General features: G+C 35.5%; 1 protein-coding gene and 1 long non-coding RNA gene across 3 annotated transcripts in view; one reads left to right on the forward strand and one right to left on the reverse strand.

Annotated features, from left to right (window-relative positions):
• Positions 1-26,537, reverse strand: part of DNAH7 (dynein axonemal heavy chain 7) — a 120,148-nt gene that overhangs the window by 31,392 nt on the left and 62,219 nt on the right. For both annotated transcript variants that reach the window (XM_075512168.1, XM_075512167.1), the window contains exons 37-46: positions 23,382-23,550; positions 20,696-20,822; positions 19,598-19,817; positions 17,510-18,382; positions 16,441-16,670; positions 15,007-15,337; positions 10,949-11,295; positions 9,478-9,658; positions 8,012-8,197; positions 5,709-5,872 (exon numbers count right to left, since the gene is read on the reverse strand). In XM_075512168.1, the coding sequence (XP_075368283.1) occupies positions 5,709-5,872; positions 8,012-8,197; positions 9,478-9,658; positions 10,949-11,295; positions 15,007-15,337; positions 16,441-16,670; positions 17,510-18,382; positions 19,598-19,817; positions 20,696-20,822; positions 23,382-23,550 (2,828 nt within the window). The remainder of the gene's footprint in view (positions 1-5,708; positions 5,873-8,011; positions 8,198-9,477; positions 9,659-10,948; positions 11,296-15,006; positions 15,338-16,440; positions 16,671-17,509; positions 18,383-19,597; positions 19,818-20,695; positions 20,823-23,381; positions 23,551-26,537) is intronic.
• Positions 2,327-7,500, forward strand: LOC142414692 (uncharacterized). Its single transcript, XR_012777155.1, has 3 exons — positions 2,327-2,358; positions 4,432-4,660; positions 7,365-7,500. It is a non-coding gene; the product is annotated as an uncharacterized LOC142414692 (long non-coding RNA).

Genomic DNA, 26,537 nt, shown 5'->3' on the forward strand with positions numbered 1-26,537 from the left:
ATTTTTGGCAGACTTAGTAACTATTTCACAGATTTTTTACAGTATTTTCTACCACATGTCGTTACATTACCAAGATATCTAAGACTAGTGACACGTTTTAATGGTTAATTACAATTACAGCAATAATGACCTAAATTAGAAATCATCTAAGCAGGCAAAAGTGAGAATTCCAAAATAAATGTAGTCCTAAAAATTTGGATTAAGGGGCCCAGTCAGATCCCAATTGGTTAGGAGATATAATATAGTCTACTACTGGAAGGAAAAAAACAGCAATACCTTTTTTTTCCAGATTCAGCATAAAAAGAAATCTTTCAGACTACTTCTATGGCCTCTACCATTATTACAAGTTAGCTTACGCACAATGACACTGGCAAATTTTTTATCATCAATAATTTTTTTAAATTGAACCTATCTCTCTTGAAAAATTCTGGTTCAGATAAAACTTGTAATGTAAACGTGTCTGCATCTGTATTCTTATTTTCCTTAAAAATACTAAGAGGAAATGTATGCAATTAAGTAAAACACAATCTCATTTTTGTCTGATCTTCAAATATACCTTTTCTTAGAAAGAGTGATGTTTTAGGAAAGGTTTCCATAAATGGTGAACAGAAAGTGATAAGCCTTGAATTAGAAAAAGGTACAGAGCAAGTAGTTGTAGATACAGTGCAAGTTCTAAAAGACAATGCTCAGACAAACAGTTTAATATAATCAAAGTTCTTGCAGGCTTATTAGTTTCAAAATTGCTCGCAGGCGAAACTGCGTAACACATTATAAAACTTGATCTTCTTTCAAGAGAGTAATTTTAAAACAGGTAAAGCACAGTTTAAGAGAGAAAAATCCTTTATATTCTCTGTTACAATCTCTATTCCACAAACTTCTTATTAAGGACTAAATGTAGTTGCAAGGCCTATTTATACATGGGTAACTATAACAACATGCATGTAACCATTAATCCAAGGGTTCAGCTAGCTGTGACTCAGGCACAGTTCTGTGAAGTGCAGCCATGTGGCTCTGGATTGTCATTACTGAAAAAATATTTTTTTTTAAGCTGTGAGAAACTAGATAAGCAAAACTATGTAAGATAAAAAAAGTGAAAACAAAGCTGAAAGGGAAGTTGGTTGCTTGGGAATAGTAACTCACAAGAAGTTATGGAACTTTGGAAAGAAGAAAAAAGCAGAGACTGATTTTTATTTTTTTGGCAACTGATGTCAGATCTGGCAGCTCAGCAAAATCAAGAACCAGTCCTTTCCAAGATGCAACAGACGCCAATATTTCCCCACCTCAGCACCAGCCTTCTGGCTAGCACAAACTTATAAAGTGTTCTTGATGCACTTATGAGCAAACTGATATTTAGCTTAGTAGTGTTAGTCCTAGCTATCATGTATGCGTATTAGTGAAAAAATAATTCTGTACTCAGAAATCACGACTCATCCTGCTTGCAGAATCTCTGCACAGTAAAATGTGCTCACATACATGGGATCCCTTAGAAGAAGGAATATATATGGAGGTAGGGAGTGCAAGCATCTTAGGTTCTTTGGACTCAAAATGTGGATTGTGGAAGCAAGATAGCAGAAGTTTAAGAGCAAAAGTTTTGGAAGAGAAATGTACCATGTGTGACAGTAGCCTAGATTATACATGGGATGCTACAGAGATTCCTTCTGTGTTATGGATCACAAACTGGACCTGGGAATGACCATTAACCAGCTGAAGGAGGATGGCTTTCTTTGCCCTTGTAGAACGATTTAGGAAAACAGGTCATCTGGAAGGGACCCTGTCCAACCTACCCATGAAGGAATAGTTTTCAAAGGTAAAATGCATTGAGAGAGTCAGGAAACGCATTTGTAATCCACCAGGACAGCGTGATACCTAAGCAGACATTAAGAAAGTTAAAATGTAGGCTTTGTAAAGTTACAAGTATTTTGAATAATTTGATAAACACAGATAAGGACAAATTTGGTAACACAGTAGGTCCAGAGAAGCAAACAGAGGATTTGAACTCTGAACATCTGTCAGATGAGGCAGCAGCAGGATTAGAAGACAATCTCACAGAAGATAACAGTGTTCACCAATGGATCCAAAGTGTACTGAAAGAATTGCTGAGCTCCCAAATTGCTAGGTGGTTCAGTTGCTTATGAGAACCCAACAGGAGACCCAAGGGATATATAGCCAGGTAATTTTAAGAGTAAGATGATACAAGGTGATACAGCAATAGCAAACTGTAAACTGAACACAGTAAACTTACATGTTTAGCACATTCTAAAACAGACAATGTTTATGTAATTTGCTCATAATAATATTGCTTGTTCTTATCTTAAAACAGGAATTTAAGATTTGAGAAAACCTCGGTCAAAACCTACAGTATGTATTTCTTTCCCTAATTACTTCAAAGTTTCATTCACGTATTATTTTCACATATCCCATTTCAGACTTAACCATGTAACAGACATGAAATACTTAAGTCTTAATAACTGAAGAGTGGTTCTCTAATAACAGCCAAACACATAGCTTTCATCAACAATAAAATCCTTCTTCATCGATAGGAACGCATAAGCAGTCACTGTGTATGTTTGCAAATTATCCTTGAATAGCTCTCTAATTCTGCTTTTTAAAAAAATTGTTGTTATAAAAAGCTTGAGTTGCATTTTATATGGTTCCTGGGGTCCTAATATAAAATTCATCTAGCCATAAACTCATAACTACAGGCATAATATGTATCATCAATTTGAGCTACATTCTATCTCACATTTCAAAATTAAAAGCTATCATTATTTAGTTTTAAAATGCTAATCATCTTTCCATTAGTTCAAAGAGAATTTTGATCAAAGCTTTATGAAAGTGAAGCGTTAGGATGTACTGTAGAAGTGTTGAATTCATTAACATTTGTCAACTGTTTAGCCTGAGTGATTGAATTATTAATACAGTAATTACTTTAAAAAGTTACATATACAATCATAATCCCAGCATATATCCTCTAACTTCAATACGTAGTTTTGCTTCCAGAAGTACAATCAATGCCAATTTTTAAAGTCAAATGAAAGTACATTGAGGTTCTTTAGCTAGTGCATTATTTTTGCGTTATCTGCCTGATTTTGCTCTGTCACCTATCCAGTTGCAAAAGCCAAAGTATTATCCACACATGTATGCTTCCAAAGGTTAACCCTATAATATACAATTTCAGTTATGTGTGAAAACCTAACATTCACTCTACAGTAAAAATAAGTATTCGTTCACCAGTGCTATGCACCATTAGACTCCTCAGTGGGAACAATTTTCATGTAAACAGTAGCAAGATTTAAAGATTTATATTACTAAGCTTCTGCAGTAGCATACTGTAAAAAAGATGCATAAATGTACATGTTATCATAGACTTGACAACCATTAACCTGGCTATGGAAAAGAATTGTAAGAATTATTTATTCATTATACAGAAAAGAGAGCCAACAGACATGAAGTAAATGGGTAGCAATCACAAACAGAAAAGCAGTTAAAGCAACATTGTTCCACAGTCAATTCCACTTCAGCTGTGCTAAGAACAAAACCTGAAAGCTAAAAGTCAGTAGCAGTGCATTAGCAAGCATACTGGACAGAACTGAGAGGTTCTTTGTTTACAGTCATAACAAACACAAGTCCAAATGAAAATCATAACTGCTTATGCAAGGTCACAAAGCTTAGCCTACTGTAAGCACCCAGCTCCGTATTTAACAAAACTGTCAGTGCCGTACGTATCGCAGTCATCAATAGGCACATTAATCTAAAGCTAATCACTAGTGACCTGTAGATACTCCTAGATGTTAAAACATTGGTCAGTTCCCATCCTATACATTGTCATACAAATCACTGATGTTTGCACTGATTGTGACATTGATATATACCAGATGAACTCTGCCCAGACAAACGTGATTCTAGTGACTGATGTGAGACACAGATGTGCATGTATTAGAATACCACATAAGAATGTAGAATCATCTTAAAAGTGAAAGGCAATAATATTAGATTTGGAGTTCATGGGATCCATATTTTCTTTCTATGAGGAATTTTGAGATTTCAGAATTTATTTCACTTTCCAAATAAGAATGAGAATATCTTTAAATATGCAGAGTTTTAAAAATGTTTTAGAACAAACAGTGTATTGTTAGATAAAGTAAAAGTATTTTACTTGGATGTAGCTTAAGATAATTACAAAATGGAAAATTTAGAAACAAAAAGGGGATTGCAAAATGAAAAATAAATCCTTCTTTCCTTATCAGAACTTTCTTCAACTTGTGATAAGACTATTCTCATACTAACTACATTACAATAGGAAGCTACAATTGCAAGCTTTTAACTATAAATAGTATTTAGCAAATTCCAGTACTCCAAAGATGTAATCAAGTTTCTGCTATGAATTCACATTTTAATAGGTTGGTTTTGTTTTTTTTTTTTTTTTTAAAGATCTTTGAGGACTGGACTGGATGTAAAGATGACTTTGCAGCACCCTATTCATAATGCCTGCTAAAGAGGTCCCTACAATAACCCAAAAACCAAAGCTCTCTTAGCTTTTGTCTAGGAATACACCAGGTTGTTCTGCTCCAGAAGGGATCCTAGGAATGACGATTCTGTATGAAGTATTGATAGGGGAATGAGGCCCTAAAGAAAACAGACTCCAAAATTGTCAGTACAGGTACACCTTTTCACCTTTCATCAAATATCTAAAACTATCACATGGATGAGGAAGACCCATATCTAACTCCCAACCGCCTGAAGTGATGTGAAAGCACACCTTTCTGAAATCAGGGGTTATTGCAGGAAAGGCCTATCTCACATTTTCTTGTTGAAGTGGTTTAGAAGTACATAGAATAAAAGGCAAGAAACAGAGGAAAAAAACTGGCAAGAGTGTATGGTTGGGATCAACCTCGTGAGAAAGGAGACTAGAAATTCTCTCCATTCTAACTTTTTGCACCTCCCTTATTACCTTCAGTAGAAGATATACATAGGCCTTTTTTTGTTGTTTTGTTACTGTGCCCTAGCAAAATAAAGATTCAGCTCATCAGTGTACAAACCAACACTTCCAAAATGTCAGGGCTTTACACACTAAATATGTTACAAGCCTGGATGTTAAAATCTCCTACCAGTTGGCAACATAAACTGGGAAAGTGTTTATAGAGAAGTAATCCAGAGATTATCTATAGTATTTCCAGTGCCATCTTAGGGAAAAAGTATGTGGCCCTCATAGAAAGATTAACAAAATAATCTTCAGTAGCTCTGCAGAAACACCTCTTGGTAGCAAATGATGCCAGCATATTTCTTTAAAATGAAAGAGCTTTAGCTTTTTAAAGGAGAATTACTTTCATATGCACTGATTATACTACAAGAATAGTATTCAAAATTCTATTCCTTTAGCATTTTAGGATGTCTTAAACTGAATCCAATGAGCAGCATATTTGTAAAAGAAAAGGGGGGGTGGGGGAGGGAAGATATCATTATAGCAACCCATAGGAGTTAAAAAGGAGGGGAATGAATTCACAGATTTAAAAACTTCACATTATAAAGTTAAAAAGTATTATTAGTATTTCTTATAAATGTAAATATTACAGTCATTTTATAACTCTGGTTGTTAAACTGGATACACAGTAGAAAACTGTCTATAAAAATAATAACTGAAAAGCATGTTGTAAGAAGCTATTTAATGAAAATTATTCATTGCAATTTTTTTTTTTTTTTTTACTTACGAGATAATGATGCCATTATCAATAGAAAACACGTCAGAAGGTAGTCCAGCAATATTCCAAGCTCTGATCTCCACTGGTTCTCCCAGGGTATTTGTTAAGGAAAAATCATCAGAACAAGGAATGTCTTTTGTTTTACATAGCAATGCCCACTCTTTAGTTTGCATCTAGATAAGAAGAAAACGAGTATTAACTGAAGTTCTGCCTATTCACAAAATTTTCAAACTATTAAAAAAAATGTATTTTTCAACCCATTTCCCATAACAGTTGCTACATACAAGATCACTATATCTTCAAATGGAAAGAAACTTATCCTTCTGTGTAAAATGTCTAAAAATGTCTCTAAAAATGCCTTTATATGTGATTTCTATGTACAAAATATAAGTTTATTTGGTCAGGGCCTTGGTATGATTTTATTTACCATTTCAACAGTAGTATTCTATACTATAAAATTATTGTAGAACAAATGCATATATTCTAATAAAAAAAAAGTAAAGTCTTCATTATTTGACTCTCAGGACACACATAATGAGCACTTGTCAGGACTTAACCAAACTTAACAACTTAACAATCATTTAGAGTTGCTTTTCACTATTCTCTGTATCATCTAACCCACTACAGTTGTGTAAACTATACATGTTTGTATGGTGCATAATAATAACAAAGACACACACTTTTAAATATGTGAACCAAAAAGCATATTCCACTAGGAAGAATGCTCCTAAAGAAGGAAAATTTATAGAAATAGCATGTTCATATGAAAGCCACAATCTTGTATGAAAGCTATGTATAAGGTCAAAGAAATATGCTGTAGTATTCTAAACTAAAAATTAGCTGGCAAAGCCTCAAGCAACAAAACTCAGAAATGCGGTGTTAAAGGAAATGGTCTAAGGGCTAGAGACATTCACAGAGGTGGTGAATGAAGGATTCATCAATTTGCATAAAACGAAACTGGTATTCCAAAAGATATCGTAGCTTTTTCTCTTATGGAAACTGCAGGGGAAAAAAAAATGTAGCAGCAGATGAAATGAAGAACTGCACAAAAGTGATTATGCTATCCAACAATTTCTGAAAGAGAGACCTAATATGTGTCTGCACAATCATGAGAGTAAGAATGAGCAACCATTCCTACCTGTTGCACAGTGAAAGAAACTATGCAGTCGGAGAGAATGAAATTACACTAAACTTTTCAGATGAAACCACTATGTAGTCATTTTTAGTGAATAATCATGCAGATGTCTGCATTTTATGAATATCATCTGCACCTGTATCTACACTTGCCTGAAATACAGTTCAGCACTCCTTAAGATGTTTCACCAAAAGTACTCCTACCTACCCAGACACGATGTTATACACAATGCAGGTTATAAGCATAAAAGAGAACACTTTCTCAAAATTATGTAATTCGGAATTGTAAAAACTGCTATTTATTTACGCTATAAATACTCACACCATAAACTTTCACTCTATAAAGTTTTAAAATAGTAACATCACAACATGGACATTATGAAGAAAATAACTGTTTGAAAGAACAGTACCAAATTTTCTAAAGAAAAATGGACAAAGGAAGTACATTGACAGAAAAGTGGAAATAAGGATTATATCCAAATTCTATGTTCAAATGAGGCACATTAATTTTTTTCCTCTCTTAAATTTTAGCAATTTTTGATACCCTGGACCTGATTTTCAAAAGAAATGGACATTAATTTCTTCAGCTGAATTCAGTGGCAGGTTTTGGTATTCAAAAATGGTCAAAGTCAAGGTAATTTTGACATCCAAAATTTGTTACATCTAAAATCAGCTGCCATGTCAAAATCTCTTTGTATTCAGAATCTCTGTTTATTTCACTAAGAGTTAAAGCACAAATCTGTTATGTTATTGAGCTACTGTATCTTTTGTCTCTTTTTCTACAGAATTACTCCACTTTCAGAACTTGCTTAACTGTGCTGCTGCTGAAATAGAAGCTAATTCTGTTTTCTTTGAAGTTGAGGAGAATTTAGCCATTGAACGGAATAGAAGTAGCCAGAGCCATGAGGTATAACGTTACTGGCAATTCCTTTAGAGAAGACAAGCAACCAAAGGATTCCATGCTTTACACAGCAATAACTACTTTACAGTAGAACGAAGGAAGAATTTCCCCCAAGAGTCTTATAAACAAAACCCAAAATCCTACAATACAGTTTCAGTTCCACTTTATGAATTCTATTAAAGCATAATTTAAAAATATAAACTTTATATTAGAAGAAAAATTAAGAAAAATTTAGATTATTACAAAACATGGGGACAAAAATCACTGTACATATTACTTGTCTGTAGCTGGATGTAAAGGCTCCGAGGTAAGCTACAATTCCTGATGAAATAAGTATATCTCCAGTCAAATTGATGTACTGCTTTCCCAGCTCCAAAGCAGTCTCATGCCAGCGAGTTTTCTCACCCCCAAGGCCACCAATCAATTGTTCTGCTCGCTGTAGTTTTTTGCTGCATAGGTCAACCTCAGAATAAAAAAAAATTGCTGATTATATTACATGATCACTTTAAAGACATTTTACAAATGTTAAAAGCATTCAAGGATTATTTTCCTGGGCAGATGTTTCTTAAGTAATTTCATCAAATAGAAAGAAAACACCTTCTTCTTATAATGGAAATGTTTAAAGAACAAAAACAATCTCAGTACCAGCACAGTAAAGTCTATTCAGTTACATTTTCCTCCAAACAAAGGAAGAAGACCAGTATAAAACATGCAATTCAAAATAGCTCTGCATGCGATACGGAAAATATTCATAGTCAAGGAAATGATCTACATATCATAAGAGAAACAAAAACACCTTAAAGAGATCACTGCCTCATGAAAGGAGGTACATTCTTTTCTGCAAAAAACATCCTTATGAATATATAATCCTCATTTCTGTTGTCAGTTTTTAACTAATCTAACAAAAAAAATGTGATTTAACAGGAATTTAATCCAGCTCTGTAAGAATTCTTTACTATCTAGTAGAGACACATTTCAGCCATGGGATAGGAGGAAAATTATGCCAACTCTTGCTGTTGTTACAATCTTGTCTCTCCCTCTCTCCTGGTAACCACAGCAGCCAATCTACACCACAATAACAAACTGCTTGTGTAGTTTACCCCTCTACTTCCAAACTGTATCAGGATGCAGAAGAAACATACAAAGAGCTGATTTTAACTACAGACAAGAATTAAGACTCCATTTCAAATTCCGATACTATTTTTGTAAAAAAAGCTCAAGATGATGTACTGCAAATCTTAAAAAACAACAACAACAAAAAAAAACCAAAACAAAAAAACCCCTGTCTTCTAAACGTTGCCTATTTCTGCACACATAACAGCTATTTAGCAGTCAGGAACAGAGTTTACCACAAACATTCTCAAAATTGCTTTAGCACAAAAGGCATAAATAAACTTTCAAAACTTTAAATGTACTGACTTGCAAGTTAATAGATGACTCAAACTCTTAGTACAATCATTGAAAATGTATCTCCTCACAAGAAAGTAGATATGAGTGAGGATGTTGGAGAGGGATATCAGTTGGCAAATGCATTTTCTGTTACTTTAAAGCATTTATTCCCCATGCTTTGCCCATTTATAACTTCAAGACCATTACACCAAAATAAAAAGATGATTATCTAAAACTATGATTTGTTCAACATATTGGCAGTTAAAAGGAAAAATACCATTCGACAAAGAAGCAAATTTTAAATAACTTTTCAGGATATCAGTAGAACAATAGTTCATCTTTTGCATCATATACCTGATTTTCCAAGTCAGCCTTCTCCTGTTTCTTGGATTCCAGTGTCTGCTGGAGTACAGCCAATTTATCTTGAACCTCCCTCAGGTCTGCTTGTTTCTTTCTTAGACCATCCATAGCAATTTTTAATTTTCCTTCAGCTTGATTCAACTTTAGCTTTTTGGGTGCCACATTTTTTGTCACTCTAAAAAAAGTCAAAGAATAAATTAAACATCTGAAAGATACACTCTCACTCCAGGGTTACTATTAAAAAAATGAACATAGGAAAGATGAAGGGAAACCTCAGCAACTCAGTAGCTCATGCAATATTCCATTTCACAACTTGATGACATCTGAAGACAATTGATTTTTACTTAATCACTTGTTTCTGTGCTGATACTGACTGATTTATGCAGTTTCTGCAAATTTTTCTGTAACAACAGGTAACGATTAAAAGCAAAAAGGGTTACGCTTCCAAACTGTCCCATGTGATCACAATTTAGAATCCATTGTGGATTTGTGCCATTAGAAACACACAAATAATCATATATAGTAAGTTACACTCACAGACACTGTACACACACATACAGCCAACTGTGTACACAAAATAAAGAAAAAATTAACAGCTTTTCCCATCCAAGGATCTTTTTTTCCAGTTTTGAGGATTTCAATCTTTTACACAGCTATTTTTGTGAGGAGAATATTGGAAGTAACATATAACTGAATACATATTGTTTATCTTTCCAAAAACAACAAGCAAGAAAATATGCTAGAATGTCCCTATGCTCAACTGAAACAGTATTTCACACGTATTAGCCTCATAATTAACGAAACCCCTTCTCATACTGGTATATGTTCCACATCTCCTTTAAAGTCCACCTTTTTAGTTAATTTTCTAACAATTGGTACTTGTAACATTAAAAGTTGTTCTCAAATTAGGAGCTCTACCAAGTATGCATTTACTAATCTTTTAGTCAAGTAACAAAATACCCTCTCAAATGAAGGCATGCACTACCTACCATGACTCAACTTTCAAACTGCAAGTTGACCTTAGTCGCCCAGTGCTGATTTACTGTTAAATGTGAGTTCCAGATGTTTCAAATAAGGAAGTATCATAAAAAATTAGCACACTTTTTCAGTGCATCAAAAACAACATTTAACAAAAAATATCCTTTGGGCTTGATATGACTACCAGAAACTTCCAAAGACATTTCAATAATGCCTCTATTTTGTGCAACACTCTAAAAGGAAGTTAACTTCATTTGCTAATTGAACAGATTGTTGCTCCCATGCCGCCTTAAAAAAATTCAGAACTGAAAATCAGGCTCTACCCCTTAATATCAGGTACCTTACCTGAATGAATCTTTATGACTGCTTGTTTACACAAGTTTTCCGCTAGTAAGAAGTAATTTCACGTCTCTTTTGGTGTTAAAATAAACTGATCTCTTTAATCAAATTTATTTTAACCTTTTTTTTTTTTTTTATACATACTTACGTATCATAAAACTCCATGGCTATGACCCATTTGCACAAACCCTCTGCTGCAGTGGAAGCATTTCGAATCTTGTCTGGTACAAACTCAGGATTTGTAAGATACTGTTTTCTTATGATAGCCATGTAAGCTGGGGGAATGTTATCCTTGTCGTATTCATGAAGAGACTGAAGAAATCTTATGTCACCCAGAAGTCTCTTAGCAGGACCCCAGAAATCCTCAATTTTTTTTCCAGAACCTGTTGGGTCTGGAATCCTATCTGGTTTGATGCCTTTAAGGATGCATATAGCTTCCATTACAAGCTTGACACCAGCAGGAGGACTCTTCATGGACTTAACCACTGTAATATCCTTAAAATAGTAATTAAAAAAACACCTTTAGAGCTCTGAACATAGGTGGATTAATTATTCTATTACAATAGAAATAACAACCCTTTTTATGTCAAGATAATATTTTTCCATATACATTTGCTACTTTCATACTTGATAATTTTAAATACACTATGATATCAAGTTCATAGCACAAGCCTGCATAGTCCATACATATATATCTCATTTTATTTTTGCAAAATTTTTTTTTCATTTTTTTCTGTTCTTTCTAGTCCTTTCTTTAAGGTACTATGCAGGTTAAACTAACACTGACATCTAAACAAAAATATCTGAAGTCTAGTCAACGATCAGTTTAGAGGAGACAAAAAATTCTTATCTGTAATTCATTTTAGTTGTACTTTTTCTGCTCCTAATTCAGTAGTGGGCATTGCACCTCAGTTATGGAGTTCAGATGTTCCAGTGTTATGCTCTACCCTTCAGTTCAGGCTCTAACACAATACTTCCAAGCTTACAGGATCACATCAGCAGTGGATTAGTAGATTTAAGATAACAGGTAAAAACTGCCTTCAACCCAGAACTAAAGATCTATGCTCTCCAAGTACAGAAAATAAATCAGTTAGTATCGTGGTCAGTTATTAAACTCTGAGAGTGAGCTGAATGAGGGAAGAGGCAGCTAAAAGGAAGAAAACTACTGGGTAAGAAGTACTGACATTATAAGAAATAGCAGGAAATTAATAAGCAAAGTTTTAACTGCAAATATAGAATAATAATATAAAAGGATGAAACACTTCCACACATATATGTACAACTAAGTAAGCAAGAGGTTTGTAAACTAAAGATTTATGGAGAATAATCTCTCTCACTCTTTCCAAAGAATAACGCTGCATGGAAACTCAAATATCCCAAGAGCTTTTCTCAGAGAATACGTACTCCAATAAATTAAAGGATTTCTAGATTCTCATGTTTATTTTGCCAATTAGCGTTAGATTTTGAGAGCTTGCCCATGGTTTCTTTGAGGTCTAAAACCTTGGCAATTTGGATAGAAAGAGGTATCTTCTGAGTTCTGGGAATGTTCATTTGTGCCACAAAAAAAAGAGAAATGTTAAGACTGGATGAAAAAAAAAAAAAGACAATTATTTCCTTGAAATGTTTGTACTTCCTGTGAAGTAATGTACTTCCTGTGAAGTACAGTACCTGGAGCTACAAGCTTTTTTTAACAAAAAAAAAAACCAAACAAAACACCCCCAAACAACCAAAAACTGCAGCCACACAAGTGTTCAGGAAAGGGGAAAAAAGAGCAGGTAAATAAAGCCAGGGAATTTCAGTGAGGCAGTCAGAAAACTAGCTGATGGGATCTCCAGGGAAGGAAGTCCTTGCAGAGGAAGAACAATCAAATTTAGCCAGCCATTCCAGGACACAAAATTAAGGACAAATACAAATTAACTTAATACAAACCAAGGGTTGTAAGCAGAGTAGGAGACTATTTTAAAGGCTAAACTCAAACTCAGCTGCAATTAAAAGCAATATGAAGTATGACAAGAAAAATTCTGTAACTACAGTAAGAAAAGCAAGAAAAGTGCTGGCTAGGTACTTAGTGAAAACGGTGAGATATGAGTAAATGACATACAGAGTCAAAATATTAATGCTCTTTGCATCTGACATCTCTAAAAGATTAACTGTGAGTAGGTGACTAGCACAATTGATAACACTGTCAAAACACAGCAAAGATTTGACCAAGGTTGCACAGGTCCAGACCTATGCAATATTTCATTACTGAAATGAATGATGGAAAAGAAGATATGTTTATTAAATTTCCAACTGATAGAAAGTTGAGATTAAATGCAAATACATTGGAGCAGAGAACAGGAAAAAAATCATCTTGATAAACTGCAGAAATGGAAAAGTATAGTAGAACTAGTTCAAAAAGAAAAAAGAAAGGGAAAGCAATGATTATGTAATAGTGATTTTCAGGAAATGATACAGCTGTTAGCATGAATGACGAACTACACATGTCAATAATCCTCCTCTACTCTACACAGCAAATTCAGCAAAACTACAGCTGAAGTACTGTATTCAACTTTGTGCAATGCACCTGAAGTGAATGTATGGAGAAGGTCCAGAGAGAATAACCAGGAAAGCTAATTTGATTTATGAGAAAAGACTAAAAGAATAGTGATTACTTAGCTTACAGAAAAGAAAACTGAAAGTGGTGAGATCAATGAGTACAATCTTTAACTGCATAAAAGATAGAGAACCATGTCCGCAGGGAGCATAATGGAAAACAAGGTTAAGTTGTAATGAGTAAGATTAACAGTAAACACCAGGAAAATCTTCTTAATGATAAATTTGTAAAGTAGACCACATTACAAGTAGAAGATGACGCCTTCCAGAGGTCCCTTCCTAGTTCTAAATTTCAGTGTCTTCATCTGTGCATTGCTACAAAACAAACGTCAACAGCAAAATAATGCTGACTAACAAGAAAATGTTGACTGGCATGACTAGCAAAAAAATCTTGACTAGATGTCAACAGCAAAATAACACTTAAAATTGTTATACTAATCCTTGCTGAACAACAAGCCACGAGGTACACAGTTTCTTTTGACTTTAGATACTCATTTCAGCAGTACTGAATTGGGTATAGATCTGTTTCTCCAAACAAAGCACTTAATCTGCATATTTATGTACATGGATTTATGGGCACAATTTGCAATGTGTGTCCTGCTCTGCTTTCCATCAGTGGTGGCCATGGTGAAGGATGAATCAAACCCAAGAGTCCTATACAGGTGCTCTAAGCTCTCCTACACACAGATTTTTTTGTGTTCATCATGCTATTTAACTATATTTTGAGGAAAAAAACTCCGTTATTTTTCCCCTTGGAAGTTCCTACTACATTTTTTTCCCCTCTTGTATTATAATACTCCCTTCTTGGAGACACTAAGCATTGACAGCAGCTGAAGTATTACTTCATTAGCCTTCAAAGCCTCGTTCTTGTCTTGTTATTCACAAGTATAATGCAATTGCCTTGAAGTGACTAAGTAGCCATCTACTATTTTCACAAAGCATGCCAATGATCTGACAGTGCCAAAATCTAAAACTTTTGATACCAAGCAATAGCTGTTAGGTAACAAACCACCTGCTTTCTGTCTAAGGTTTCCTTGCAAGTTTTTTAAAATCTTGTTGTCAGCAACGATAGCTGGAGCATACAGTCCATCCTCACAATCTGGGAGACTTCCTTTCATCCCATCATAAGCAAAACATTATCCAGGCAAAAAAACCTGGAATATCCATAAAACCAAAGGTGGCTGCCACCACTGTCATACTCTTATGAAGAGTGGTCCCTTAACACGGGGAGACACAGAATTTCAACCTCAACTTCTAGACTCTGAAAGACCGGATATAAAAATATTAGTTGACAGGCTGGCAGGTTCTGAATAAGAAAGTAAAAAGCATACTTTTCTAACTTCTCAATTGTTGAGTCAAAGTACTTTTATAACTATGAATTTTGAAATGTCTAGAATAACATTTGATCTTGTAGTCCATAAAAATTTAGCATTATAGCTTTTTCACTAGAAAACAGAGTAACATTCTACCTTTTAAAACTGAAAGATTTCAAGCAGTTTCTAAATGATAAAACTGTGTAAGTATAATGTAAAATCTGAAAAGGCAGATATTCCATGCTTTTGTATATCTGAATACCTCTCCAGTGTGTAAATACGCATTTGTTAGCCATACCTGCGCAGTGAGAGTGTCAAGGGCAGCCAGAGCACTTTCTAAACAAGGCATGGCTTGTGCTAAGTCAGCATCACATTCATCTTTGATGGCTTTTGCAGCCATAGCTTGCTCATTTGCCACTGCTTCATCAGCTTTCACAACTTTTTCAGTTTTGGCTACTTCCAAAGATTCTTTTTGAATAACAACCATCATCTCATCAACCTGCTTGCTAGCTTCCCGTAACTGAGGTTGCAGAGCCTCCAGCTCAGACTGCATCAAGGCTACTTGAGAGGCAGCAGAGTTCAGTTTCTCCAAGCCAACTTCGTATCTTCCTTTCATTTTCATCACCTTACTGAAAATAAACAGTACTTTATTATAAAGATATGTTATCAGTACTTTATCACTTCATTCATTGGGATCCATTCCCCAAATTTCTCACTACACTGAAAAATCAAATGCTCTGCCAATATTGTTTGATTTGCTCAACAAATAGTAAACATAGCAGGAATTACTTGAGGCATAGTCTTGAACTACTCTACCATGTATACTCAGAGACTGGGATATAGATAAATAGGTGATTGCTTATAGGTAAATAAGTGATTGTAAGCTTCTGCCTCTTTGTTGGCAGGAGCTACAAAATCCAGGTGGCACAGTAGTAACAGACAAGAAAAGGAGAGGGAGGAGAGGAGGAGATGGGGATATACTCATGAAGATTATTAGTTGAGGTGAGGTTGAAATAGGATTAATATAATTGGGAAAATCATTTTAGCAGCAGAATGTGAATGGCTCTGGGGACAGCCAACAGTGTCAGAATCAAGAAATTCCAAAGGCATTGGATCACTACGTCACTACATTCAAAACTGTATTCCTTTATTCCTGGAATTTCTCGCTGCATACAGTGTTTCACACAGTCTGTTGATCAAATTAAGCACTCATCTTAATTGTTATGGTAGTGTCTTATCAATGAGAAGGGGAGGAAAGAGAAAGGAACTCTCCCTCACCAGCCACGAGAATAGAACAGATGTGCACATGCATACAGAGGTCCTTTCTGCGCAGGTACAGCACAGCTGAACCCTGCCAGCAAGCCAATGACACCTAGCAACTTGGATGCTGGTTTCCCAGATGTCATCATCCCCACATCCTCCAGAGAACCATAAAGTAAGCAGGCTGTATTAATTACTCTGGTAGCTTAATACACATAATCAACAGATAGCAACATCACCAGGGATGTTAGAAGTGGTCTAATGCAAGTATATTTGAGAGCATCAAGTCAGACCTTTTGCCCAATAAGGAAGCATGTGTCCTAAGAGTACATTTTATCCATCTACTATTCTGACAATTTAAATTAACTAAAACCAATTCACTTGTTTTGTTCAGATTAGCTGTAAGAGATAGAAAATAATATTTTTGGTGAACTTGAGTTCCTCTAGAAAAGGTCACATTATAAATCCTTACGTGCGTTTCTTTTCAAGTAGACTTTTAAAAGTGGAGATCAATTCCAAGTATGAAGTAGGTGTAACATAGTTGCGTCTTTGAAGCTCTGCATGGTATAAGTCAGATAAAACAATGGTAGACATATGAAAGCTTTTACACATATCAATACACCCACTTCGTGTTTCTTCCGACATTTCGACATCTTCCAGGAAGCGAGAGGCAACAGCTTCTAATGCATCTTCAGGCCATGTCTAAAACAAATTAATAAATACCTTTCTCTTACTCAGTACTAAAACTCATAAATCTCAAGACATTTTTCAAACAAGTATCTTCACATCATTTCATAGATGAAGTTGCTGAGGCACAGAGAAATGACTTAATGATGAAAGGATCATCAAATAGGACAATAATAGATCTGGAAAGAACTGAACTACTTAGGGATTCAGTTCAAGCCCAGTGTCTTATTTCATCCAATAGAAATACTGTTACTAAAAGGAAAATTTTGCATTTTCAGTATGTATGTCTATATGTGTGTGTAACTGTATCTGCTCGTTCTCTTCAAAATAACCTTTAAAAATACAGTACTACATTTTAAAACTTGATGAAATTTAAGTTCCTCAAATTCTTTATATGATTAAATTCTACATCTTAAATATTCTAAGGTCTTTTGCTTAACAGTCAGATAGAATATAGTTTTATTGCAGAGTAGTGGGGAGAAATCTGGTGTTCTGCATCAAAAGATGTCTGTATTTTTTTTGGCACCCTAGATTCTGGTAGTCCTGGTAATAGAAGAAAACACTACATATTTAAATCTGTAATGTCTACAGTGCTACGTTCGTTCTGTTATACTCCTATACCACAATCAGACAGTTATTTTCTTGATGATTTTGCATTCAGCCTATACTGGCCTTTATTACAGTCAGAATGGTTCTAATGGTGTAAAAAATTTAAAACATGACACTAAGAAAATTCAAGGTTTTTTTCACTGCTAACTTGAACAAAGAGAATTACTTGCTACAAAAGGGGCTGAAGTCATGTTTCTATTGCATTTCCATTAGAATAACAAGCCCAACAAAAGTTTTGGGTTTACCTGAAACCAGTCTAGTGTGCAGCAGTTGACAAGAGCTGGAAATTTACGAAGGCGATTACGGAAAGCATCTCCAATGGGACTCATTGCCAGTACTATATGAAGCTGATCTCGACAGCGATCAACAAACATGTTAAAAAGAGCTATAGGACTGCCATCTGTCTGTTTTGTTCTGTCCCGTTGGCGATCTACTTGACGCATTTGTTCACAAATTTCTTGTTTCTCATCTACTGCAAAGAGGTTTGGCACTTCACCTGCATTTAGTAAGTTGTTAATGTCTTCTAAGAATGATTCCTTTTTAATCTGTGTATCTGTAAACAAGAAAACTCCCTGCATTTCCCCTTCAGTAGATTTTCTTAGTATGACTTTCAAATCTTTATGCCACTCATTGATACCATAACTTTTAGTTATTTCAACCTGAAAAAGGTTGTATTCAGCCATATGGGCTGCTAACCGAGTAAGAGATTGTCGACCACTACCTCCAACACCAACAAGGAGGGCATGGCTGCGAGGCTGTTTCAGAATGCGGGAAATTCTACAAATATGTTCTATAGCAAATTGGAACAAGACAAGCTGCATTGGCTTTTTGCTCATGTTATTAAACTCTTCAAGGTGACTCTCTACAACTAATCTCAATTGATCCACATCACTAATCTCCCTATATTTAGTGTCCTCTCTCTTAGGGTCATGAAAATCACAAAACATTAAGCTACGTAAGTCATCTTCTTCCACTCTGCCATCATTATTGAAGTCCAGATTCTGGAAAAGTTCATGAAAGTCTTCATGCAGGTCATTTTTCACTACTTCTTGGATAAATCCAACAAGCCAAGCCCGGTCAGAATTATCCACCAAGCGATCATAATACACTCTAAGAACCTGTATAATAAAAATGTAATTCTTTTAATAGTTGCTTCTGCTCTTGAATTTATACTTCTTTTAAACAAGATAAAACAAATACAATTCTGAAAAAGGCTTCAAAATATAAATTATCTTAAACTTTACTACATAGAAAAAAACAAAATAGATATTTAGAATTAATTTGAACAGTTGAGCCCAGTAATATTATTTCTGAAGTAAAGTGAAAATTCATACAGACATACATATACACACACACATTTATAAACATTATTACATAAATGCATAAAAGGCTGCTGCAAAGAGGAAGGGAACAAGTTGGTCTTTCCACTACATCTAGATAGGACAAGTTATGGGTTTGTATTTCAAGAAAGAAGACTGCAGCTGGATATTAGAAAATGTTTTTAATGAAAAAGATAGTTAAGAACATGAACAGATTGCCTGGAAGTCTGAACATCCTTCATCCTTAGAGAATTGTAAAAAATGTTTAGAAAAAACACTTCAAAAGTTACTATTGTTCCTTTCTTTATGTGATCCTGCTTTGGGGAAGGATGATGGACTAGATGATCACTAAAGATCTCTTCCATGGTCACTTTATGCTGATTTGATTCTATGAACTATAGCTAAATATTTAAAAAGCAACAATTATCAATGCCCTTGCTTTCTTTTAATCCAGGAAAAAAACCAAAGAGCAGATATCACCTATATGAGGCTTTTTCCTCTTGTTTTTAAAAGGGATGTTTCACTTGAGCTCTTTCAGTGTGTCTATCCTATTATGACTGAAAGACAGGAAGCATTTGCTGAAGACAGTAAGCTCAAGAATTTCTTCTAAAGGCAGCCCAGAAGTAAAAAAAAAAGTAGAGACCAAACTTTAAATCACTCAAAATTTCCAGTGACCCAGGACTACTTGCTGTTCTTCTCACTGTTGATTTGTGGGTTTTTTGGAGGAAGGAGGGAAGAAATGGAAAGGACTGTGCAGGCATTCAAAGCAGCAAACAGAGACTACATAATCACATGAAAGTGAAGGTATCAACAATCAACTTGTCTACTAAGATATGATTCATACTTTGAAAAAGTCTGATTTCCTCTGCCCATACAGTATACAAAATCTTTTCTTACGAGTGTGATACCAACTTACAGCTATTAGCCAACAGAAGATGGCATTACAAAAAGATTAATACACAAATCCTCATCTTATTCATAATAAATATCATTTCTTAGTATTAGGTAATTTACCTCATGAACCCAGAGACGTTTTATCATTCCTGCAGATTCTGTTGTTTCAGGCCTTGACAGGCAAACACCTTGAATAACACGTGAAAAGTCACGGAGATTGAACAAATAGTGAGATTTGGCTGGGGTAGGAAGCAGATTCTTCATAGCTTCTTTATACATACGCATGGTTCCATTAATAATTTGTGGAGTAAGTTCTACACATTGTGACGGAAAGCTGTAACTGACAAGTTATAAAAGGTGGTAAGAACAGAATGATTCTCATAATTCCCTCATACTAGCATGGGAATTAATAAATTATATTGTATATATACACTGATTTACTTATAAGTTCGTGCCAGTTTCTAAGTTCTATGATTATACTTCCTCACAGCCAGTTTTACAAATCTTAGTTCTCTCACTGTATTAACAGATTAACTCTGCAAATCAAATCTAGTAACTGTGGAAGATGCTGACAACGTTGGCTATGTTAGACAGCTAATTATACCCTTTCCCACCCTCATTTTTATGACTAAACAGCAACAGGGAACTCAGGTCAAATAGCCCTTGCTGTCTTCTGGGACCTCCCTCCCTCAAAGGGTCAGAAGCTGTCAAATCACAAAGTTGGTCTGGAAACAGGATATGAGCATCTTTTGGGGCTTAGCTGTCACGATGGATAGACAATGAAAGTTGAAGTCCATTCCTAATAATGGAATTAAAAATTAGGCAGTGGTGAAAGGCCAAAGAAAGAGTAAGCCTTCTCAAACCACAGGAAATTTAAGAGCAGTTTCCAGTTCTATTCTTTGAATAATGACTAACCAAATTCTATTCTTATTTACTATACATCAAATACTGTATTACAGAAATATCTCAACTAACTGAATTAGCCTCAGCTAACCTAAACCTCTGACCTTCAGAGACTTCAGAACAAGAACTTTACCACTGCAGTATTTTAAGATGAGCCCTATTTCTGTGGAGTAACAAATAACTCAAAAGGCACAGGATATAAAGAATTATAATTTCTTTTCAAGAGCAGTGTCCTATAAACGTATCTTGGAGACTTCCTAGTACCATAATTTAAACACTGACTTTGATTTTTCCCAATACATAAAGGTCACTTACCATACTGTTAGATGCCAGTCTAAGATTCTAGAAAAAATTGTGTACATGGATTCATCATCAAACTCAGTAATAGTAACTGTATTGAAGTGTCGCAAGAATCGTGGTGTCACTGGGTTTCGACCACCGCCTAAATATTAGAAAGCATTAATACGATAACTAACAGAAAAATTTAAAATAAAACAGTAAAAGCCTAGCAATTCTTTTTCTAATATCATCTTTGATTCAGCTAGCAGGTTCACATTGAAAAGTACCACACCTTGTCATAAACCTAATGAAAACAACATGCAGTTCAGTGTCAATCTGTTCTCCTGTAACCAATAGTCTGTAAAATACAGATTGAAATCATCAAGTTATAGATAGATAGATTTGACACTATTTTAACTATGCTTCCATTAGAAAAGAAAACTTTTATTATAAACTCCAAACCCATGTTCTTGATTTTCAAAGCATCCCAATGAAAGAAGCCTCTACAAGTAATGCTGTATATGTTATTCAATTTACATTTTATCCCAGTTCTAGAGTTAGTAGTTTTTATGACTAGATTGTGATTTGGACAATGAAGCTATGTATGGAAATAAGGGGATGTAAAACAGAAATTTATTGAATACTTGCTCCTTCTGTTTGGAATTCAGGGTTAAGCTGCTGCACAGTGTGTTCAACCTTCTTATAGCAGCAAATCAGAAAAAAGTAGCTAAAAAGTGGGCAATCTACCATCCCTAACATCAGGAGCATAGCTAAGGGCAACCAAATTAGCATGGTAAATTCTTTTAAAACACATGACTTTGTAGCTCAGGCGTGACCCTGCACTAATGAAACTAAAAGACTCCTGGCCTGGAGCTGTCTTCTCACATTCAGCCACCTGAGACTGCAAGCAGAACTAGTGATTGTCTATATTTAACTGTGTATGCATTACTAGTATCTGCTGAGGAATCTCAGTATTTTTTGCTAAATAGGCCAGTTATTCATCCTACTTCCTTCTACCCCAAATAAGGTCATCTCTCAGACACAGCAGTTTACAATTGTTCTTGAGGTTTACATGTGCACTGATGGCAAAATTACACAAGCTATTGGGATATAATTATGCATTTTACCCAAAAGAGAATCCTTTCCTAATATAAATTTTAAATCTAACTTTAACCAAATAGCTTTAAATGTTCTTTAAATAGCTTTATATTTGCTTCAATAGCACTATATATACATACAGATTTCAGATTTTCATTTCTTATTAGAAGAAGAAAAAAAAAAAAACCCACAGGCTGGAAAAGAGAATATAATTTTGTGAGTTCTGGAAGTGGCTCCCTGTACAAAGCTACTAAAATAAATTCTTCAGCCTGAAGCTGAGTTGTGATATTTGACACAAATAGTTAGGACCATAACGCCTGTACATTGGATCAGTCCATTTTTCACCATTCAACCAGAAGAGTACTGGAACAAAATTAGCTACAAACTTCTCCTGGGAAAGGAAAATTTGACCCAATTTCAGAGCAGTTGAAAGTCACTTCTACACTATCACCCTGGAACAGGAATGTAGCATGAAGAGATGCTTTACAGAAAAAGCACCTCCAAGATTTGGCTATCTCTGATGTAAAACAAACAAACAAACAAAACCCAAACACCTGTGCAATTAAGTTATGCCAGAACATAGTACAAGTCATGACTTCACCTAAGCTTTAGGGAAAATGAAGATGTAAAATTTTAAAATTCTTTCTGTTTCCTTCTGCTCAGTTATTCCACAGACTGATACTTAGATCAAGTGGTTTGAACTGTGGATGAACACTGCCTCTAATTTAAAATGATTGCAAGAAGCAGTTTGCTTCTTTAGGAAAGCAGATGGGCGAAACAGCAGTGGACCCCATCCCATGGGCATGCATCACCATCCCAAACACAAAAGTAGTATCAGCGAAGAAGAACTGGCATGTTCTTGTGTGTGTTTGTGTGTGTAAACAACTCTACAAAAGAAAGGAGGAAAGTCCAGGGAGGCTGAAGCAGAAAAGAGAAGGAAAGCACCAATCATAGCCAGATTAAACACTGTAAACGTGCTCAGCTATGACAAACTTTTTAGGTGGTATGTTAGAGACAAGGCTGTGAACAATTCTGTGAAAAGAAATTCTGTTGCATGATTCCTGCTGTAGTGAAGGAAATAGATTGTATAGATTCTTTAAAAGCAGAAACAACAGCATCAAAGAAACATTAATTCCTCATTTTAACTGATAAAATATGCCAGACTCAATTTTTTTAACTAAATAGCTCATATAGTCAATATGTATGCAGGCTGTCAGAAATATAATGACCTCTTTACATCATATGCTTTACTACTTTTTTTTTTGGCCAAATAACGTAAGGTTTATCTACTTAAGAACATCACTCAGTGCTATTTAGAAAAGAAGAATAAAATTGACTGAAGGCTAATGGACAGTCTCATTAGATCAAAGGGATTTCATAAACACTTTGTAGATACATTCTTGTCTTCCTGAAAAGAAAAAATTCTTCCTGGCAGGCTTGTGTAGTCTCTCTGCTGCTCCTCAACCACTCTACTATGACTGCTGTTCACATTTCCTGCAAGGAAAGGGTTCCTCGAGTCCTATCCCTAGCCAGAAAGACCCAAAATGTAAAACTATGCATCAATAAGCATTCAGCCTTTGGAAACCAAAGAAACAGGAAAAAGCACATAAGACACATCTCTTACCTGGTGGTCCCATTGCACACACAATCTGAACATCTACAAGTTTAATCATTGAGCAGTCTTTAAGGTCATACCAATTCCAGTGATCTAACCACTGCCGTAGTAATTCAACAGGTGGTTGAGCACCATAGACCTCTCGTGCTGGCATATTAACATCATCTACAAATACAACCTGAAAAGAAAAATATAAAGGATTTTGCACTGATTTATTTTACTGAATATATGCCACCATTTCGCTTGATTCTGGAAACACTGCACATCAATTCACTCCCATTAAAATTAATGGGAGTAATACACATAAATACATGTTTTTGAAAAGCAGCCCTAAGCTCTTAACGGAGTTGCTGCAGAGTTAAATAAAAATTCAAACTTAAGAAGTAACTGTGCCACTCTAAAGCCATTACAAAACATACCTATGGAGGAGGGAAAAACAGTGCTTCTCTTCCTATTTCTCAGTGTATTTAATGAAAGATGGTAAACTAATACTTGCTACTTAAACCTTACTGTACTACTAACATGGCTATTCTTGGAAAAAAAGATGGAGTCAAGAAGACCCACAAAAATCTCAAACTTCAATGAGACTACGGTTCTGTTTTCAAATCTATTAAACATTACGTCTTTCTTGGCGCTGCTGTTCCTAAAGTATAGGCCACTGTTGATCAGGAAACATCTTCACACAACTAACCTAATGCAACTGATGCAAGTTCTAGAAACACATTTATGCATTTTATCCCCCTTTCTTCTCATTCTCTAACTGATACAGAGTAGAAATTTGGTCAAAAGACAGGTTAAATCATGGGTCTTGTATCTTATTTAGCACTGCAATTTGGGCAACATACTGAAATGGTTTGAAGTGTTCTTGACTAATACAGATCAAGACAAAATTTATCCCTTCAAAGTATCTTTACATTTTTAAGACTGGGCTAAAATACATCTTAAAAGAATAGATTGGAGGGGGAGACAGGGGAAGACCTAAAACACTTCAACTTTAAAGGGTAATTCCTTAAGGAACTTCTAACATCAACACATTTTGCTCTTGATAACAAGCATTTATTAAATAATGGCTAGGAAATACTGAAAATAAGAAAAAATAAGGCTGCAAATACAGAAAGTCCATAGGCACCCTAAAAGTACCAGTATTAAATCATACACATCTATCACTGCATTTTAAACATAATAATTTTTAAATATTCCTTAAAACTAAATTTTTCCTTAATCTGGGCTGAAAAAAAAAAGAGATAATGGAAACTCCTTCCATTTCATTTTTCAGTCTCATTATAACTCCTTGCAAAAGGATTGGCTCACTGCAGAAAAAAAAAGAAAAAGAGATCTACTCTAATATGCTTCTCAAGCTTCTGAGTACTCGGAGCTCCATTGATCTTGAAGGGTTTGGCAGGCATCAGTGATAAAAAGATAAAAGATTCAAATCTCCTTTAATACTTCCAAAACAAGTGAACTATCCAGGTTGAAGGAATCTTGGAGTTCATCTAGTCCGACCTCATGCTCAAAGCTGATTTCTCAATACTGGTTTCATACCAGCTTCCTGAGAACTTTATTCTAGTCAGATCTTGAAAATCTTCACAGAGATGCCATAGCATCTCTGGGCTGGGTTCCTCTTCTTAATTACCCTCATAGCAAATTGTTTTTTCCTTACATCCAGTCAAAGCCTCCCTTGTTTCTCTTTACCACCATTTGCTCTCATTCTCCTGTTGTGCACCCCAGTGAAAAGCATGGCTTCATCTTAACTTTTTCATAGGTACTGGGAAGCTGCTTTTGGTTCTCCTAAAGCCTTCTCTCCTTCTCTGGGTTGAACAAGCCGAGTTGCCTCTGTTTATCCTCACAGGGCTTGTGCTCCAGTCCCCTGGTGATATTGGTGGTCCTCTGCTCAATCTCACAGACTCACATAATTGTTTAGGTTGGAAGAGACCTCTTGAGATCATCTAGTCCAGCTACAGCAGGCTGACCAAGACCATGTTCAGTCAGGTTTTGATTATCTTCACGGATGGAGACTCTACAACCTCCATAGCAACTTGTTCCATTGTTTGACCAAGTTAACAATAAAAAAGTGTTTTCTTGTGTTCAGATGGAATCTTATGTGTTTCAATTTGTGCCCATTGACTCTCAGCCTGTCAGAGAACAGTATGCTCCCTCTTCTTCATCCTCTCTCATCAGGTATTTATACACATTGATAAGTCCCTGCTGAGCCACTTTATCTCCTCCAGCCTGAATAGTCCCTGCTCTCTCAGCCTCTCCTCATATGAAGGATGCTCCTGTCCCTTAATCATCTTTGTGGCCCTGCACTGGACTCACTCCAGTAAGTCTGTGTCTTTCGTGTACTTGGGGAGCCCAGAACTGTCCAAAGCACTCGAGATGTGGCTTCACCAGTGCCAAGTAGAGCAGAAGCATTGCCTCCAGCACAACCATCTGGTGTATCCGCCACTCCTTCCAGTTTTGTACCATCTGCAAACTTGCTGAGGGTGCACTCTGTCCCAGCATACACATCCTTAATGAAGAGGTTAAACAGTATTGGCCCCAGTATCAACCCCTGGGGTACACTACTAGTGACTTAATCTGCTTGAATTATCAAAATTCTTCCTGTACTGGAGGGTCCAAAACTTAACACAGTATTCCATTTTAATAAGCATTGAGTAAAAAGGAGTAATCACTTCCCTTGGACTGGCAGTCTGCATCCACTCCTACCTTATCTTTCCCTCTATCCAAAGGATCAAGGAGAACACCACCCTGGTTGCTATATCCTTTTCCTTTGCCCCCAGAGGTCTGTAATCCCTTTTGATATATTCCACATCTCTCTTCACAGTTCACTGATGCCCATGTAGATGAGCAACAAGAGGTAATAATCTGAGGGCTGAACAAGCTTCTGTAATTTCTCCACAACATATGAGATCCAGGCCTTGAACAAGTGACAAACCCTACATGATCTCACTTTGAGATTTCTATAAAACTCTGAAACCACAATACTGTTATGAGCTATGCTGTCAGCAACAAGCTTACCCATACAAAACTCTTATCTCAAGGATAATATCACAAAATACGGAGGGGGAAGTATGACAATGCTGTTCACAGTTATTCATATCATATATCACATTTTCTTCTGTTGATTAAAACAGGATGCATGTTAGTGGGAGAAGGGAGAAAGAA

Source organism: Mycteria americana, chromosome 9 (genome assembly GCF_035582795.1).
Source record: "Mycteria americana isolate JAX WOST 10 ecotype Jacksonville Zoo and Gardens chromosome 9, USCA_MyAme_1.0, whole genome shotgun sequence".
Classification (NCBI taxonomy): Eukaryota; Metazoa; Chordata; class Aves; order Ciconiiformes; family Ciconiidae; genus Mycteria; species Mycteria americana.